At 36.1% G+C, this 20,650-nt stretch overlaps 1 protein-coding gene across 1 annotated transcript in view; it reads right to left on the reverse strand.

Moving 5' to 3' along the window:
* Nucleotides 1-4,967: 4,967 nt before the first annotated feature.
* The window catches only part of Sh3bgrl2 (SH3 domain binding glutamate rich protein like 2), a 75,637-nt gene continuing 59,954 nt past the window's right edge, over nucleotides 4,968-20,650 (reverse strand). Inside the window, exons 3-4 of the mRNA XM_076859985.2 lie at nucleotides 13,072-13,152; nucleotides 4,968-9,387 (exon numbers count right to left, since the gene is read on the reverse strand). Coding sequence (XP_076716100.1) covers nucleotides 9,376-9,387; nucleotides 13,072-13,152 — 93 coding nt within the window. The 3' untranslated portion in view covers nucleotides 4,968-9,375. The remainder of the gene's footprint in view (nucleotides 9,388-13,071; nucleotides 13,153-20,650) is intronic.

Below are 20,650 nucleotides of genomic sequence, written 5' to 3' on the forward strand. Positions count from 1 at the left end.
CTCCCTTCAGATATTCACCAAGTAAAAGACACAAGACAGGTACAAATTACCATGCAATGCTAATTCAATCACCAAAAAAGTAGAATATAAATTATACTATATTGAAAATACTACACGATAAAGGGTCATTTATTTGCATAAGCATGACCAATAAACAGTTTTCAGCAATGGGGAGAATAATGGAGAAAACTGATCTCCACCAACACCTCAAGTCCATGTTTGGTTAAAATGGCACACTCAAAAACAGCTAGCTATCTCTGGAACTAGACACTCCCCACCCCCAGTTCTTTTACCACCCATGTGTCATTTTGCTTTCATCCGATTCCAGCAAGATCTCTGTCTATCCTCAATGAAGAAATAACCATTTACATGTTTGGGGTCCTGGTAAAGCTGCCCATAGAGAACTGGTTCACTCTGGAGTGCCCTCAATGAGTCATGATTTGGAAGAGGTTTCTTGTGTTATATAGAAGCTATCTCCCAAGTCTGAATGCTGTAGTCACTTTAGCTGTGAAATACAATTGCTAAAATTCTGTTTGCAGAGCCACCTTATAATGGCTAGAAAATATGTCTGAATTCCGTTCTTCATTTTTTATTGGAATATCTCAGTATAATAATAAGTATTTATTAGGCATGCGAAATGATATGCAGTAAGGGAAGCTGCAGCAGAGTCACCCTTTTGATTCCCAGTTTTGGAGAGGGGTGTGTGGGTGTGAAAAGACTGTTGTCATCATTTCTGTTACACTTACTATTTAGTTAGGACATGGCTTGGAGCACATCGTTTAAGTGGTTTACCACAAAGACAAGAAGAGAGGGAGGAAAGGTTAGGACTGGGCTAGGGTAACAGTCAGTGCTGAATTGCTGGTTATTGATCTCAGTCCTTGAGCGAAGCTGTGGGCCCTCCAAGACCCTAAGTCTGTTTTCACACCTAGTGATGTATTAGCACATGATATGCACTAGATTGGCAAGGATAAAAATGAGAGAACTTAAATGGGATAATACCAAAAAACTAAATCAAATTAGCACGAAGACTATTTGTCTGCATTTATCTTGGACAAGTTATTCAATACCATCCCCAAAAGCTTAATCCTTCATAGGTGTGGTAATTCATTAGAATAACTAATAATGAAGCCTAAAGCAAGAGCATTACTAGCTACACAAAACACAGTGGTTGGTATCTCTTGGATTGCAAGGGCTATATTTCAATCACTCTCTTTATTTCAGGGAAAAATTCCAGACAAAATCATACCAGAAAAAAAGAAAAAAAAATTCCTCCCCTTAATGAATATTGTCACTTATTTTAATAATAAAAATACAGGTCCCCTCCTCCAAAAAATATTTTTTTCTAATAGCCTAGCCCAAAAGAAAAATGTTAAAAACTTGGACAGAGAAAGAAATAATATTTCTTTAATACTATTCTGTTTTAATCCTTGGCAATGAGACCAGAAAGAAACTTTTTCAAGACAGATTATATATTATTATATTTGAGCTCATATATTCTTATGAGCTCAAATGAGTTTAGATACAGAGAAATCTAGGACTAAGTCCTATTAATATTCATCACTGTTCTGATGATTAAAGATGATATCTGTGTGGTTGATTAAATTCCCTTTTCAAAAAAAAGAAGAAAAATACAAAAAATAACACTGTGTCCTAGTGCAGATATAATCCAATTCAACAGGAAGCATCAGCTTTACGAAATGGCAGAGTAACAAGAGACTGGACAGAGAGATGTCACATATTATGATGACCCATAACATTACTGTCAACTGTTATTCCAGGAAAAAAACAACAAAAAAAGAAAATCTACAAGACACAATACAAATTTTAAAAAAATATATCACTTTTTCTTTTGCCAAAAAATGCTTCAAGCTAGAGGGGCTAAAAGCAAAATGAGAAAAGCCTTTATCTTGACAGCATTGTTAGAAAATTATGTACCCAAAGATATTCACACATCCTTTCACTATTACAAATGAAGGAGACATTTTGCCAAAACCTAAAAAACGTTTTTTAGATGTTTTATTTCTCTATTGTAATTTGGGGTAAAAAGGTTGGTATAGAACAGTGCAGTCCTGGAGAAAACCAATGAAAGCCATATATGTAAATTAAAAGCTTCTAGTGGCTACCTTTTAAAAGAGGAAAAAGATAAAACTTATCTTTAACATTTAACTCAATATATCCAGGAATTATCATTTCAATATGTAATCAATATAAAACTAATGTGTTATTTTACTCTTTCATACTGTCTACAAAACCTGAAATACATTTATACTCAATGTGTCACAAATTCAACTAGGCATATTTTTAAAATTTGTTCTTTTTAGATATACATGACAGTAGAATGTATTTTGGCACATTATACATACATGGAGTATAATTTCTCATTCTTGTGGTTGTGCATGATGTGGAGTTACACTGGTCACGTATTTATATGTGAACATAGAAAAGTTATGTACAATTCATTTTACTGTCTTTCCTATTCTCATTCCCCATCCCTTTCCTTCGTTCCCCTTTGTCTAATCCATTGAACTTCTATTTTTCCCTCCCTTGCCCTTATTATGTGTTAGCATTGGCTTTTGGTTTTCTGGGATTGGCTTATTTCACTTAAAATAATAGCCTCCAGCTCCACCCATTTACCTGCAAATGTCATAATTTCATTCTTCTTTATGGCTGAGTAATATTCTGTGTTGTGTGTGTGTGTGTGTGTGTGTGTGTGTGTGTGTGGTGTGTGTGTGTGTGTGTGTGTGTGTGTGTATCACATTTTCTTAATCCATTCATCTGTTGAAGGGCACCTAGATTGGTTCCATAGGTTAGCTGTTGCAAATTGAGCTGCTATAAACATTGATGTCTCCACACATCAGTATAATATGCTGATTTTAAGTCCTTTGGAAATATGCCAAGTGGGATAACTAGGTCAAATGGTGGTTCCATTCCAAGTTTTCTGAGGAATCTCCATACTACTTTCCCCAGTGGCTGCACCAATCTGCATCCCACCAGCAATGTACGTCTGTACCTTTTCCCCCACATCCTCACCAATATTTAATGTTACTTGTATTCTTGATATTTGCCATTCTGACTGGAGTGAAATGAAATCTCAGTGTAGTTTTTTTTTTTTTAAAGGGGTTTTTTTTTTAATCTTATTTTTTTTTGGTGGGGTTCTTTTTTTTGTCTTTTTTTGGAACTGGGGGGTGGAACCCAGGGCTTTGCGAATGCAAGGCTTTGCCACTGAGCTACATCCCAGTCCTCAGTGTAGTTTTAATTTGCATTTCTCTAATTGCTAGAGAAATGTTAAACATTTTTCGATATATTTATTGACCAATTTTATTTCTTCTGTGAAGTACAACTAAGCACATTTTTAGTGCTTGACAGCTTATGTGCTTTGTTGGTACCATATTGAAAAGCACTGGTCTGTATTCTAGAACTTTCATTTCTGTAACATAGTATAGACAGAGACTTTCCAAATAGCTTTTTAGTGAAAACTTTGGTTATAGTACATTTTTATTATTACAGGGCCCCAAATGATATATCTTACAACACGATAGTGCTATTATATAAAAAGGTCTAATGTTCTATTCATTATAAAAATACTAAGTTTTCAGTTCATACATTTTCAAATTCCAGTATCCTCAGGCTATTAAATATGTCCCAAGTTAGCAGGCGCCTCAGAAGGTAAGACTGCACTCAAGTCTTTTTTTCCTGTCTGCCAATCAGTCCCTGTACATGTGAGCATGCTGCCAGCACAGTACATAGGGTTATATTCAGCATGACATTGATCCACTTTACTCAGCTTAATTATTCACTGATAATAAGCAGAGGTTCAATACAATCTCCTATGAATTAGAGTAATAATTTTAATGTTTTTAAGTATATCATCATTGTAACTTATTGCTACAGGCCCATTGCATTTTGACAAACTAAGGAAACAAGTATATACAAACATCAAGTCTATATAAAGATTTTCTTTTGGTAAAGTCCTGTAGCAGAAAAACTAAACCATAACATTAATCATGTTAATTTCCTGCCAAATAACTGGAGCTAATAAGCTTTAAAATAGCTTTAGAGAAAGAACCATCCTAGAGCAAAGAAAAGTACCGAAAGTATATTTCTTGGCTGACATGCTGACACACTGAAAATCAATATGCAAGAAGCATATAATATATGCACTCAACTTTATTTTCTGCAAATAGAATAAAGATTAACATGCTTTTCATATTTCTGGAAATTGCTTCAGAAGATTTTTCTATTTTTAATCTATTTGTCTTCCCTTTAATGGTTAAATCATGGGCTGGAAGTACAGCTCAGTAGTAGAGTGTTTGCCTAGAATATGCAAGGCCCTGGCATTACAAATAAAAACAAAAAGATAAATCAGTATTGAGCAATAAAAGCAAAGTATAAAGAAAAATTTAAAATTAATAGCAAAAATATAACTGAAGAAGAAACAAAGGTAAAAGACATTAAGAGGGATTTCTTTGAAGAAGAAATAGAAATTTCTATTAAACACATTCAAATTAGTAATAGGAGAAAATATGCCGAGTGAGACCACAATGAGATACCATTTTATGATACCTAACTTGGCAAAAATTTGACTATTCCAAATGTAGGCCAGGATCTACAGTCCTGGAAATTCTGGCATTTTTGTGGGAACATTAAATTGGTACCATTACTTTGAAAAGCAATTTGACCTTATCAATTACAGCTGATGTGTTTTTATTGTACAACCCAGCAATTCTATTCAAGGTATATTGTCCACTCTTAGGTATGTGCACCACAAGTCACAAACAAAAGAAGGTTCATAGCAACATTTCCTTTTCTATTTCTATGGGATATTTTCATACAATGCAATATTTAGTAGTAAAAATTCCCATTGCAATAAATGTAAAAACGAAATGACAGAAGACATATCCAGCTTAATTCCATTTATTATTCTTTAAGGATACATACATGAAAACAAAATGATAAAGAAAAGGAAGACTGTGATCAACATGAAAGCAGGATAGGGCTCCTTTTATTGGACAAGGAGGAGGATAGGTTGGGGGAACAACACACAGTGCTTCACAAAAAGGCAGTAAGGTATGTGGCAGGCACACAGGATTTATTTATTATTATGCTTTATCTTTAATATATATTATATGTGTATGTAGGTGTCTATGTGTATTCCACTATAAGTATGAAATTTTGAAAGTTGAAATGGTTTTAAAAAAGAAAAATATTACATGTAATTTTTCAGATGAACCACAGCTTGGAGTGCTAAGAACTTACTCAACTCTATCATTTACCACTTGACATAACTGCTGCTTTTATTTCTGCTTCATCTTTGAGGGTGGAGACTACTGTCCTGCTCAGATAGGATCCATTGCATTTTTTTTTTAATATTTATTTTATTTTAGTTCTCGGCGGACACAACATCTTTGTTTGTATGTGGTGCTGAGGATCGAACCCGGGCCGCACGCATACCAGGCAAGCGCGCTACCGCTTGAGTCACATCCCCAGGCCAGGATCCATTGCATTTTAAGGGCTCAATATATGCTGATAGAAAGGACAGCCAATCATGCATTTCTAGAAGTAGGAAAACTTTGCAGATCTGAGACACAGGAAGGCAGTGGTCATTTTGCTTATTTGGTTTCATGATTTAGCACATTTCTGCAAATTTACAGCTTGTTCCCTTTGATCCCTCCCTCTACCCTCCCTCTATCCTGGTGTTCTAAGGTCTGACATAGTTTAGTGATAAAAGCAACCTCAGCTACTGCCTTCAGCAAAGTTTTGTTCTGCTTTCAGAGGTGGCTGGCTGCCTCAAAGGGACCCTGGTAGAATAAGTAGTGGTTAACCTGTCCTTGTATTCTGCAACCAACAGGGGACCATATCCATCAACTATTGCTTCACTTGAGACCACAAAAGGAACTGAACCAAGGCAGTGGCTGAATGATTAACTCTGTCCTAGGTCACTATCACTGGTCGTTGTATGAGATGACTCTGTGTTCCCCTCCCAACACAGGCAGGACCACCTGCATGGTTCCTCAAATGATCACATGATATATCTGCATTGTTTCTTTTTTTATAACTAAATCTGCAGCTTTCATGCACAGGTTCTTTTATGCACAGGTTTGTGGAGAGGAGTAAAAACAAATCTTCCCAGCTAAACAGAAAGGATTCAGCCAAACCCAGAACTACAATTAGAAAATGTGATAAATGGGAGGAAACAAAACTCCGTCTTAGAACACTTGTTTTCTGGAATTCATTTTTCTTTAATGCTGAGTATAAATATAAATGCCTTAAGAGACAAACACATACAAACTGATATCTAAAAAACAATAATTATATAGATTGAAGTGGATCCCGACACTTAAGAAGAGCTGTTAAATGAAAAGCATTTCTAGGAAAAAGCAAAGTCCCACAATAAAATCAGACAAATGAAACAAAACAGAAAGAAACTTTGGTACCTTTCCATAACAAAAAGATAAAAATAAGTTCATTTCATTATTAAATTCATGTGCTACAAAACATCTATGCGTAAGTGTTGAATTAATGAATAAAACAGAAAAAATCTCAAATATATTAGAGTCTGAGGGCAAAATACCTTCCTTTTCTCTTCTTTGATTTTAATAAAACATTAGAATTTGGAAAAACAAGTTATTTCCCCAAGTAAATTTTCTTCTGGTCTGCATACACCTTGCAAGATGGTACTCTATATTTTATATAATTTTAAAATGGCATATTTGATTTTTAGCAACCTAAGAAACCTATTATAGGAAACTAAAATTCTGTCTTAAAATATCCTTGTTATTACATCTATGCCTGCAAATCCACTTCTTTCCTGGGTTTTAAAGACTGGGATTATCAAAATCAAAGGCAGCTAGTTAAAGGAAATAAGAACATCATTACTTTATGCTTGGAATTCAGCTGGTAGGAGTACGATTAAGGACACTATATTCTCTGTAAACAGGGTGGTCCTGGAGGGCAATACTTCAGTACTCTGTGGAGCCTGGATACTGTGGTAGATTCCATACACTGTGCTTCTAGTCTATCCTAGCAAGGACACTGCCACCTGAGGGTGTTCTCTTGTACTTCTTTATAGCCCCCTCCCAAAATCATAGTAAGATAGTTTGTATTTGTTAGTAGTTTAGCACTATGTTTAATATAATCATACTAAGCATATTATAGTTAATTTGAAAGTTATCAGACAAATTTGGGTGGCTTTCTCTGGTTAGCAATCATGGTATTGATACTACAATCCTAGAATTTGCAAAGCCTCAACCTTATTAAGTTGGTTTTCAGTTTTCACTTGTAAGAGCAGACTAAATGTAAACTGAATAATTACAACATGACAACTTTAAAACTTGCTGTATCTTAAAAAGAAATTACACCACTGGATGGTGTAATCCCAGTGTCTCCAGAGGCAGGAGGATGGAAAGTTTGAAGCCTGCCTGAGCAATTTAGTAAGACTTTGTCTCACAATAAAGAGAGAGAGATAGAGATAGATAAGGAGAGAGAGAGAGAGAGAGAGAGAGAGAGAGAGAGAGAGAGAGAGAGAGAAAGAGAGAGAGAGAGAGAGAGAGAGAGAGAGAGAGATGCAGCTGAGTGGTAAAAGCACCCCTGGGTTCATACAAAAAAACAAAAAAAAAAAAATTTATAAGCCTTAGCAGAAGATTCACATACTAACATACTCAAATATAATATTCAGTTAGAAATAAACATTCCTGGATAGTCCCTGGGATATATCAAATGGAATATGACCTGGATCTTGTTTAATATCAACTAACCAGTAATACCCACGATTTGACAACAGCTTTCCTTGGAGAGAAAACTGCAGATCATATATTTTCCAGTCAAGAAGATCTCTGTCATGCTTTCCGTCTGACTGTAGTCCTGAACTGCAAATATCAGGCTGGGATTTCAGCTTCAGCATTCAAAAAGTGCTTTAGAATAGTTCACATTTATCAAGGTATGGGGACAGGGTATGTGATGCTTTAATTCATTTGCTCTTTCAATTTCTTACACATATCCTTCTCAGTATCATAATAAAAGGTCTAGTATTAGGATGCTAGGAATAATTGAGTATTTTAGTCATCCCTCTTAGAGTTCATCATATTCAAGGCTGTTCCATGTTTGGCAATTCAAAACCCTTAAAAAATATAAGGATATGGAAAAGTCACCTCTGCCCTAATAAAGTAACATATTCAGTGTTTATCAGCGTCGACTCCAATGGGAGCGGATCTGCTTGCCAAATACAATTCAGAGTTACTCTTTAGACAGCCCCCTTCTCATATATGTTGCTCTGAAAACTCACTTGTGCTTATATATGAAGTAAGAATGTGTATCGATTTTACTCTGAAAAGTATGAGACTGTGGCTAGATGAGAAAAATAGTAGAACAATGTTACATAAGAAAGTAACATAAGAAAAAAATTAATTCTATAGCAATATTGGTATCTTTTAATATGCATCATCAAGGGTCCACAAAATATATCTAACTGAGATCTTCCTTTCTCAAAAAAATATAATCCTTTCACAAAATAGAATAAGCAGCTGTTGGGGAGCTGAATTTAAAAAATATATGTGCACTTATGTATATATAAATTGCTAAAGCTGAAATGCCTTCAGATACGAATCAGACAATTTCCCTATGAACTGACTATCTAATTAGTGCACCTCTTAAAATATATCTTTCAAGCAGTCTTGTGCATTTAGGTGAAACTTTCCCCTTGCAATAGTAATTATCTTCATCCCTGTAACTTGGTTGTGATCATGCAATATTGCAACAGTAATTTCTGGAAACATCTGTAGGAGCTTAGAGGATTTGTGAGGGTTAAGAGTTTCCATTACAAAAAGGAATATAGAACATCTGACATTTTCAACAGGTGTTATTACAAAGCACTGGAGCAGTGATGTTTATGATTCTGTAGCAAAAATCTTCAATGCCCTTTTGTCAATCAGCATTGCTTTTTGCTTTTTTATTCAAAGATTCTAATAAGCCTGGCAGATTAATTTCAAGGATGCAATCCAAGCAGCTTAAAAAGAAGTAGGTTTATGCAATACTGGCATCTACTATATCCTAGGGCAGACCCAACATTTTCTCTCTAATGGTACCACCCACTTGTCTATCAGTTATTAAGGAAGCACACCCGTAACAGAAGACAGTACTTTCAGGTGAGTGAGGCAACTGCAGGCAAATTGGGAAGAAAAAATCCACCACAGTCCTGATTTGGTTTAAAGCAATCATGCAATCCCCATTATACCCACATCTTCCAAAAACACCCTTTTCGTGGCAAGCAAAGTTACTGGTGCATGTGGCTTTTGTCACAGTGATGCATTAGGTAAGCAGGTGTGCCGAGTACCAATGGGTGCTCCAAAATGCATCTCCGTCACCTTCCACTTTGCCTCACTAAGGTTCTGCCTGTTAAAAACAAACAAACAAAAACACCAGTTACAGCACTGCATTACATTGACAAGAAAATTTGCTCTTGGCAGTATTTTTTTTTTTAAATGTCAAGAACAGAGATGTTGGAAATACATTACCCCCAAGTGATTGTTAAGAGCAAATCCTGGGTTTCGGGATCAGAGCCCAGATTTAAATCACACTCATCCAATCTGCCAAATATAAAAAGTAGAAAGCAACATCCCACTGAGTCTCCTCTTAAAGGTACCGATCTACTAGCTCATGGATGGGTGAGCATTATCTCCCCCAGGGGGCTTGCAGAGGTACTGGTTTATGCTGACCCTATGTGAAGAACAGCATTGGTATGGCCATAACTGCTAGTAAATAGTCGCTGCTCCAATCACCCAAGTGCCCCTCCACTCCTCTCCAGCCATGATCCAACTGCTAAACAGCTGTCACCTGGCACAGGAGGCCTCCATAGCTTCCAACTCTGGCAACATTTCCCTTCTGTTAAGTATTCTAAATATCACCCCTGAATGGCAAAGATCAGGAAGCAAAAACTTCTATAATAGGCTCTTCTTAGTCTATTAAAATAACAAACTTGATGAGTTTCAACATAAAATTATTAGCAAGAAGGCCTCCTTTTCTCGTGCTTGCATAAGTACCATGGTGGGCCAGCCCCTGCTGGCTCCAGCCACTCACAGGGGAAAGTGTTCCCTTTTCTTGAGTTTCTATACCTCCCAACTTCAAGAAAAGCATAAAAGTCTGTATTTTAAATATTAGCAACTTATATGATTACACGACCAATGTAATTCTTCATCATGTACAACCAGAAGGATGAAAATTTATACTCCACATTCTACTATCACATATAACAAATAAGAACAAATTTAAAAATTAAATAAATATTAGCAACCCATTTACTTTTGACTTTCAAAAATTTTGCACTGGACAGATAACATATCCACAGCTAATGTGGCCTGCAAGACACCATTTGGTGATTTCCAGGCTTCCTCTGCTCCGTTTACTTCTGGGAGCACTTACTTGGAATCTACACTGCACCTGTGCCTGTGGGGCCCATGAATGCTCTTTTCCCATTTGTGGAGCAATTATAGATGCTAACGGCATCCTTATGTTTACTGGATAGCTTTCCTATCTTATCTTTCATGTGTGCGTACTGCAGCGGGAGTAGGAAAGGAGATAAGAAAAGGGGTTTCATCTTTTGGTACATCAAATCTGAACACGCTGTCAAAGCCTTAATCTGCAGACCATATAATGAATTATTACCAACGTGAATAATAAGTCACTAAAATGGGGAGAAAAGGCTAAATTTTTCCTATAGTTTCCCTTTTCTCATATAAAGATGTAGTCTAAGCTGCTCTTAACCTCTAAGCCCCTGAACGTTTGTGAGAGCAAGCAACACAGACACTGCACTATGGACATCTGCTCTGAACCCAAGTGCTCCTGTCCCGGTAGTTCTCGTTCATGGAACTGAAGATGGCTGGCTGAATGGGTGGGGCTGCCCAAGGCCCTTACTGCTTTTGAACTTGGTCCACTCAAATCAAGTCAGCTGCAATGGCACCAAGACCAACATTAACATTGTGGCCACAAGCCATGTGAGAATGTGTATTTTATAGATAATAGATTTCTTAAGAAGTTCTAGACAGAATAAATTTTGTTTTCTACTTTGGGGGCATGGGGCCAGTGATGGGCATGGAACCCAGGTCCTCATGCAGGCTAGGCAAGCACTCTACCACTGAGTTACACCACCAGGCCTAAACGGCTTAAAGAATTAAAAAGTCAGACTGCAGAGTGTCTAAGGAACTACATCTTTGGGAAAATGAGAACAAAGATTGCAAGTGCACAGTGTTTTTTAAAAGGCTTTTACATAGACCATGGTATCCCTTGGGTTTATACATTCATTAGATTTTCCCTACCCCAGTTTTTCTAGTTCTTTGAAGATAAATCTATACTGTTTAATATGTTTGGATGAAACATGTTATAAAAATACTCTAAACTTTTAACAAGTATTCAAATGTTACATCTTCATAAAAATAGTTTTTAAGAACCTGTAAATACTTTATGTGTGGGTTTTGCCTCTACTTAAAACTCGTACATAGAAACCACCCACAACCATCTGTTGACTTGTGGATGTTAAAACAAAGCAAGATTTCACATTGGCTATGCACTGCAGGTACTGGTGTATAATTTACATTATTGATGTCGCTGCCTTCCTCCCACAGGTGTTCCAGAAATCGTAGAGATCCTGGGTAGTCTCAAAAGACCTATTACTTATAGACAATAAAACTCCCAGTAATGTACTTCCATTTCAATTGTGTGAAAAACACACATACACACACACTTTAGAATTCAATCTCTATTGTAAATATAGTCAAAACCTCAGCTTCTCTCTCTCTCTCTCTCTCTCTCTCTATATATATATATATATATATATATATATATATATACATACACACACACAAAGATCACAAGGAAACACACAAAAATGTCAATGTGAATAGCTTAGTTTTTATGGTGAATAGTGATTTTTATGTTCTGCTTTATACTTTCTTCATATTTTTCCAAATTTTCTAAATGAGTCTAGGTTATTTTTATAATAAGAAATAAGTACTAATTATAAAAGTCAAATAATCAAAATATTATCTGACTTAATATCTTTTTAATTTTGAAAGTAATGTATTAAATACATATTAATTAAGTTATGAAAAAAATTATAATTTTTAGGTCTAAATATGATACAACCTGGGTCCTTTAGGTTTTCCAAAAGACATATGACTTAATAAAGGGGCTTTAAAAATATTTTGACTGGCTTAGGAATTGCAGTATTTTTTCCAAGGCTGACCACTTATCATAGAACACCCTTCCTTCAATGTAAAAAAGCTAAATGTGCAAAAGAATTTTCAAAAATGGCCTTGATTGTGCTATCACAAAAAATTTAAATTACAGTTGTCCCTAGGTATCTGTGAGGAATTGATTTTAGGATCCCACCCCCTTGGATCTGCAGATACTCAAGTTCCTTAGAGAAAATATCTGCACATAATGTAGGCACACCTACCTATATACTTCAGATCAGCCTTAGATTACTTATAATACCTAACATGAGGTAAACAGGTGTTATACTGTGTTACTTAGGAAATAATGACAAGAAGAAACAACTGTACATGTTCAGTGCAGAGACAGTTTTCTTTTCAAATATTCTTTTTGGGGTCAGGGTACCAGGGATTGAACTCACGGGCTATTTTGTATTTTTATTTAGAGACAGGGTCTCACTGAGTTGCTTAGCACCTTGCTTTTGGTGAGGCTGGCTTTGAACTCACTAGCCTCCTGAGCTGCTGGGACTATAGGCTGTGCCAGCACACTCTGCTCAAATATTCTTGACCCGTGTTTGAATCCACCAATGCAGAGAGTGAACTGTGATAAAAATTGCAATTTAAAATAGAAAGCAGCTACTACTGCTTAGAATGGGGTCTAAATTATAAGTAAATCAATGTCCTAATTTATTGCAATGACTGACAATAGAAACAGAAAAACCTAGGCATCTTAGTGTGTCTTAATACTAGATAGTCTATAATTATGAGTAGAGACTATCTGTGCATCTCTTTAACATTTTCAACCTCTATCCCTAAGAAGAATTCAAGAAAGATGAATTTTAAAGCAAAAAGGAGAAAAAAAAAACCTTACCTTTGATGCCAATCGTGGTTTCAGGCCTAAGAATGAAAAAACAGTGTTGCTTTCCTTCGATTCAAAAAAACTGTCATAATCCTAGAAAAAAGAAGAGGAAAGTAAAATCAATAAACAAAAGAAAACAGTATGGTTGGTCTTCTGACAAATTATTATTTTTTTTTTAAATCAGGGATGGAAACCAGGGGTTCTGATCCACTAGGCCACATCCCCATACCTTTTTAACATTTTATTTAGAGACAGGGTTTTGCTGAGTTGCCGAGGCTGGCTTTGAAATCTGGATTCTCCAGCCTCAGCCTCCCAAGTCGCTGAGATTATACCTCCAGCTGACAAATCCTTTATGGAATTAAAAAATGTATCATTGCTCTGTCCAGGCCAAAGAGTGACACATAGCTACTAGATTAAATCTGTTAGGGTCTAAAAATTTCCTTGAGTATGATGATCAATGTAACAAGTTTTTAATCCAAAACCTGTGACAGGATTAAAATGTAAAACGTTTGACAACAGAAATGAAATAGGGACACATACCTCACGAAAATAGGAAAACCTCATGTGCCAAAGTAACACCTGTCTGTGTGAGTCACACTGACCTAAGGTTTTACTCCAGGCTTCAACATGGAAGGCTGCCTCCCAATTTCACTCTTGACATTTTGCTATCTGGGCTTAAAAAAAAAAAAAATCAGTAGGTAAACATAAAGCCACAAAGGTCTCCATGTGTCAATGCCAGTGTTTCTATCCTGCTTTTGAAGTTTTCCTCATTCTTTGAGACTATGTCTTCAGAGAGAATAAAAAGATTAAATAAAGACTAAAAGAAACTATATTCTCTCTAACATTTATCTTTGCGTCAGACACAGAATCATTTTTCTCTTGCTACTTTCACAAGAGAAGCCAGGGAGAAATTCTAGTCAGTGTGTGAATTCTTTCCAAAGTTTACGTGTATCATACTACCTAGTTTCTAAGTTGATGTAAATCACTTTTAAAATGGTAAATTATTCCTAAGGATAAATACTGTCAGTAGACAATGATTAGAATCGTTTGCAGGCCTTCCTTTTTTTCTAGGTGCCTTAAAATCATTACATCATTTATTCTTCACTACAGTCCATGAGATTGGAGACTGGCTCCAAGAGAAGCAATATATTGCCCAAGTTTGACCACCAAGTGGGAGAGCTGAGATTTGGGGCCATGTTTAACTAGTGCTGAAATTCACACTCTTTCTTTCATCCTGCCCAAGAGGAAACCAGGCACGGGGTCCCCTGGATGCTGCTCTCACTGAGCCCTAAGGAATCCACTGCTGAGCTGGGCCAATGACATTATAAGTACTTTTGAAATTAGTCTAGAAATCTAAATGAGTCAGCAACTTGTACAGTAGAGGTTTCCTTCTTGCTAAGCAAGAATTGCATGGGTTCTCTCTCGTCCAATGAGGAGGTCCATGGAACAGTGTAGAGGAGAATGTGGCTGCGGAGTCGCTATTTAAGACCTCTGGAGACTGAGCAGGAAGCAGGTCTGATTTTATTGTGCAGTTACCATGTATATATACTCAGGCAGTTGCTAAGCAGATTACAGGCATCCAACAATACAAGTTCTGGCCAATTGTCCTTGCAGCAACCAACCAAGGGGCAGGACGTGGAGCAAACACAGGGACTATAACACATGGCCTCACACCCAGGGCATGCCATGTATGTAGTACTCTATGCACCTGTCCCCACAGAACTGTTTGGCTCTGTGGACAGATTCTCTTGTCCAAAATCTTTATCAACCAATCTCGTGATTTTGAAGTTAAGTAATTTTAATTCATGGTCATCTGAGCTTCAGGCTTTGCACTGGTTGCTCTGTCATTTAGGATCAGCCCTAAAGAGAAGACTGTGTTGACAAACCAAGAAGAAGAAAGGCTCAACATTTAAGTTGAAATATGAAGATGTAGAATTAGCACAGAACGTGTTGGGACAGGGTCATCCAGGGCAGGGGAAAGCACAGTAAAGGGCAAGGTTGACTGGGAGCCACATGTGCTGGACTTTGTAAACCAGAAAAAAAAAGTTTTAATTTAGGTACCAAAGGAAATAATGTAAGGATTTTAAGCAAGGGAGCAAACTGATTCGCCTTCCTTTAAGAAAATACCTAAGTACCTATGCGAAGAATGGCTCAGAGAGGGGGCAGCAAGAAGGAAACCAGAGAGAAAATTGAAGAGAGCACCATGGTAATTCAGGTAAGAGATGTCACTGACGGCTTGGAGCAGAATGGTGGCCACGTATATGGTGACCTAGACAGGCAAGAGAAACATTTTAGAAGCAGAATTGAAATTTGGTTGTGGATCAGATGTGAAGATTTGGAAGAAGTAAGAATAAAGGGGTTCTGAGCTTTCTGACTTGATGGAAAAAGATTTGAGAAAAGGTTTAAGGGAAAGCTGGATGGATTTCAACATGTTAAGTTTCAGAAATTATACTATAAAACACTCAAGTAAAGAAAATAATGAGGCGGTAGAAGGTTGCTTTGGATACAAAAGATTTCATGGAATTTGTAAGAACATTTGTAATTTTCTAAGATAAAATATGATTCTAATGATAACACAAATAGTCCAAGTTTGGTGTATAATGTAGGCAAAATTCCATAAACTAAAAATGTTACATTATTTGTCACAAAGCCATTTTCAAAAAGCTTAGTGACATTTCACTGATCTAGGTTCAAGAAATAATACTGTTCCATACACATTCTCTTTAACAATTTTTTGCTTAGAGTTGTATCCAAATGCTTAGAGTAAGATATGATAAGAGGAGGAAGAGAGTTAAATTATGGGCTATATTTATTCTATCCTTTTAGATATCCACTATATAAATTCAGTGTGCTTGTTCCTCTTTGTAACCTATTTTGCTTCTCTTGGGTCTAAATTCTTTTCCTAGGAAATCCATTCTAATTGAATGTTCTAGATCTGAACTCTCCCTTGAGCTCAGGTTTCACATAAGCAAAAAACTATTATAGACTCTTAAACAAAACAAGTCTAAACGATAATTCATAATCTTCCACTCCACAATAAGGACCTCTCATAAACTGGTACCTTATTATCCTGAGCTTAACTCCTTTGCTTCAAGAGATCTCACTGCTTATATAATGTGGACTAAAATCTTGGATATGGTGTAAAAGGCCCTATATAGTCTGGTTCTGCCTAACTTATCAGTGTTGAGGAGAAGACCACTGCACTAACCATTGTCTGCTTCACAAATCCCATTTCTGGGAAACTGGGTGGGGTATATGCTCATGTATCAGCATCTATGGTTTTAATGCCCATCAGTGTACCATGTGAGTTATATGACTTTATCATTTCACCTCCTCAGACTTTCTTCCCAGCTGTGTCAGATACTATGGAGGCCCTCGGACTCCAGATTTTATTGGTAACCTGATAGATAATTCCAGACTTCTCAGAAATAATGCAGCATCCAGTAGAGCTGCTCTTCAGTGAACTATAAGTTGTAGTCAAATGCAAAATCCAGCATAGATATTCTTGTTTTTAGGGATATCAATTTGAAAATTTGTTCCTCTCCTGTTTGACTGAATAGATAAGATCAAGGGCCAGTAGACATCAAAATTCTGTTCCTGCCCTTGAGTTTAATAGGCTTCTCTTTCTTCTGTTTAACTAAAAATCTCTGATGTCAGTGTGAAATTCAGCAATGTAAAACTAACAATGTAATAAAATGAAAAACGATGACTCAATCTCTATAAATGTAGTGTGATTTTACTTTCAAAGACTGTAGCAATAACATGAAAATATTGTACATGTAAATGAATAAAAGGCAAGTTGAAATGAGACAATAATTATACTTCAGGTTTCAGTGTTTATATTTAAAATATCAAAATGATCACAATTCCCCAAATCACAAAACTGGAAATCAGGTAAGCTCGCATATAAGTTTCATACACATAAAAACAACGTCTAAAAATGTTAGAGTCTGTAAACAAGTCTGGATGGCGCCTGGCAAAATGCCAGAGGGAGTGGTTTGTGAAGTAACGCCAGTGAGCCATTAAGTGTGGAGATTCCTTATTGGTTGACTGCTGTATCTAGTTTATGTAAATTAACATAAGCTGTGTGGAATGTATAAATACCTCTGTATAATACTCCTGCTGTATCGATTATACAAGTTGTTCGTCACCCCCTGGTTGTTTTGCTGCAGCAGGACTGCGGCATAAAAATATGTACATATATGCAAATAGAGAAAATATGTAACATGATCAACAAACCATTTATCCACACTAAACTGCTCTTATTTTTCATCACTAGCAAGTCAGATATTTAAAAATCTAAAAATGACAATTCTAATTTATAAAAAGAAAATTTTCTCTTAAACAGTATTTGTCATAAAAATTGTAAATCTTATTGTTACTTTATGAACTTTTAATTTAATACCATATCACTAAGGCTGGGGAGCTTCTTGCCTGAATACTGAATTGGATCCACTGAAGAGTTTAGAAAATTTCATTTAAGGTATGAAAGTAACAAGTACAAAATTTGATAATTAGCTTTAAAAACAAAATAATTCATAGAAAATTATTTTTAAAAATCAAACAGACTAGTACATGACATATATTGGGTTACTAACACAATCTGTGTCAAAAGAACAGATGAGTTGTTTGTTAATAAATGACCAATGTGTCATGCATTAGGTAATATCATGCTAGTAATATAGTTTGAGTAAATCCTATTTTTTACTCTATTATTTACCATTTTTTTTAAATAGCATAAAAATTTAACTTTCTAACATTCAAAGCTTTTGAGTGTTTTGATAAATCCTAAAGTGTGCAAGAAATTAAATTATTTCCTTTGTCATATTAGGGCAAAGAGTAGATGATTGATAATTTAAAATCTAAAGCCTCTTAATAGTTAATGCCTCCTTTCAGAATTAAATTGTATGATGTGAAATCCTTTAGGAAGAACACAGCCTTAGGAATTTAAATATCACTTGCTATTACATTATAATATGAATATAGTATTCTTACATTATGGCCTTGGGCCATAATACTTTCTAATAAAAAAAAATTCTGCTTTGTTATCAAATTGTTTCACTTGTCAAGCTGATATATATTTTTAAATATTAGAGTTTCTACTACAAATGTTAAAAGCATTGGAGTTTAAAAACTCACATAAGGTTTCTAAATAGACTTGCTGAATTTCATACAAAGGCACTTCCCCTGAAGTGTTTGTAAATATGTGCCTGCAGATTGCAATTTTCAGGACAATCAACATTCTGTAACTATAGGATCTAAAGATCAGTTAAGAATGACTTTGTAGAAGGATACACACATATCACATGCAATATCAGAGCAGCCAGTTTCAGAAGCCAGTGTATTTTCATTACATTTAAGACAAAGGATAAAAACTATTTCTAATGCCAATTGCTTAGAAAAATAAAAAATTTTGAACTGTATAGATAATAGCACAACTCAGCATTCCTATTCACTATGGTTAACATTAATTTAAAAGCTATAATTTTAAGAAGGAAAAAAAGCAAGCTGAAGAGCTGTTTAAAAAAAAAAAAAGAAAAAGAAAAGAAAAAAGAAGAGTCTCCCCTCACCTATACTTGTTTAGGTTCAAGTGAAAACCAATGTGTGAGACATTTTGAAGCTCAAGATAAAATCTACAACAGGTAGAGTTAACAATAGTCTCATTCTTCCACAAGCTCACATAAGGACATTATCTGCACACCCCAATTAGACCATTATGAACTAAGCAAGCATTTGAGACAAAGATCTTAAAGTTCTTTGCCCTTTCAGTGTTCCCTAAGAGAACAGTTAGGAAAGCCCACAGCAGTCACTCTGAAAAGCTGTATTGCTTCCCACAGCTCAATGACAATTAAGTGACAGAACCATATTATTTCTACATGCCAGGGACACAAGCAAACAGGAGGCTGCAGGGAACAAAAACAACATGGGGCCAACAAGGAAATGGTGACAGCAATCAGTATACATGAGTCAAAAGGAAATCTGGCCTACCCAAAAGAAAATTTAAAGAGATTTTTTTTTAAGACTATAACAGAGTGGCTACGGTGGCTGCTGCTGCTGTTTTAAAATGGGGAGAGAGACTCCTTCTGCTTGAATTTTTTCAGGCCTAAAAGATAGCCTCTGAGCAAATTTCTTGATTTAGTGAATAAGGATCTTTAATGATATACTCTATGTTATGAAATCTTGACGTAGAAAGAAAAAGTAGTTGGCAGTTCCAGTCCTAGTACAATGGGTGAGATGTAGTTACCTAACAAGGCTTCATTCAGCAATTTCTATGCCAAACATCAAAATAAGCACAAGCTCAAAGCTGAGGCTTTCAAATTCTTAATTCATGTTTAACATTGGTGACCATAATGGTACAAGATGGCATATCAGCACATGCATCCATTTATTCTCTTATCCAAGTGCCACTGAAGTTGGAGGGATCCAACAATACGATTTTCTTTTCTTTGTGGGTGTGTGTGGTGCTAGGGATTGAACCCAGAGCCTTGTGCGTGCAAAGCAAGCACTCTACCAACTGAGCTATATTCCCAACCTCCAGCAACACAATTTTAAGAAATGCCTAGAATATATAACGCAAATACAAATGGACTGGTAGAGTAAACAGGAAAGGAAACCATGGTTCAATGACAATTAAGTGACAGAACCAAAACAACAGAAAAGCAATCCTTCCCAAGGAACTCCCATAGAAACTGCATGCCTCAGACAATGACTACAATGATCTGGAGACTGTGATGGCCAAACACTAAAGTACAAAGAAGTGTGTGTATAATGGCAGAGGCAATCTTTTGCATAGTGTAGTCAGAGCTCTCAAGAAGTGCTCTCAGGAAAAAACTGACTGTGAACTGCTGAGCAAACTCTTGAGTCTGTGGTCAGTCTGGGCTCCAAATCAGGCACAGAAAGTAATGGAACGGAGGTGTGTCTTGGAAGGACAGCATCCTCCACTGCCTTTGTAACGCTCTCTTTCATTAGCTTTGGAGGGGTTCATCCTGCTTCTCTGTTGCCACCCAGCCTCATACACAGTCTTAGTCCTCCTACCAAAGGGAAAAGACCTGTGCAAGTCCGGGGAGAAGTCTCGCCAGCTTCTAAGAAAGACAAAGGCCAGAAACCAGAAGTAATGCTGGAGAACATAGAGATAGCTCAGAGAACACAAGAAACCACGAAAAATGCTGCTAATTAATGTTCTTGGAGCAATTAAAGAAAATACTACACCAACAAACAAGAACAAGCCAATATTTTTAAAGGAATAATAAGACAACAGCAACAAAAGGGCTTCTGGAAATGAAATTTGATTGCTAAAAAAAATTGATAAATACATTAAATAATAGAATGATACAGGACTAAAAACCAAGCTAGTGATCTAGAAAATAAAACTTGAGAATGCCTCTTAGAATGCACAGCATCAAGATCAAGAGAAGGAAATTATTAAACAGATGAAGAGCACTGCTGGTATGAAGGGCCAAAGGTCCCCAAAACAATAAATCCCGCAGGGGAAGAAGAAAGACAATGGAAGAGAGGGGAAAGTCAAACAAACAGAACTTTTCCAAAGTGAAATAAATTTCCAGATTGAAACCTGCAACAATTGCTATTGCTG

The sequence above is a fragment of the Callospermophilus lateralis genome, chromosome 6 (assembly GCF_048772815.1).
Source record: "Callospermophilus lateralis isolate mCalLat2 chromosome 6, mCalLat2.hap1, whole genome shotgun sequence".
Classification (NCBI taxonomy): domain Eukaryota; kingdom Metazoa; phylum Chordata; class Mammalia; order Rodentia; family Sciuridae; genus Callospermophilus; species Callospermophilus lateralis.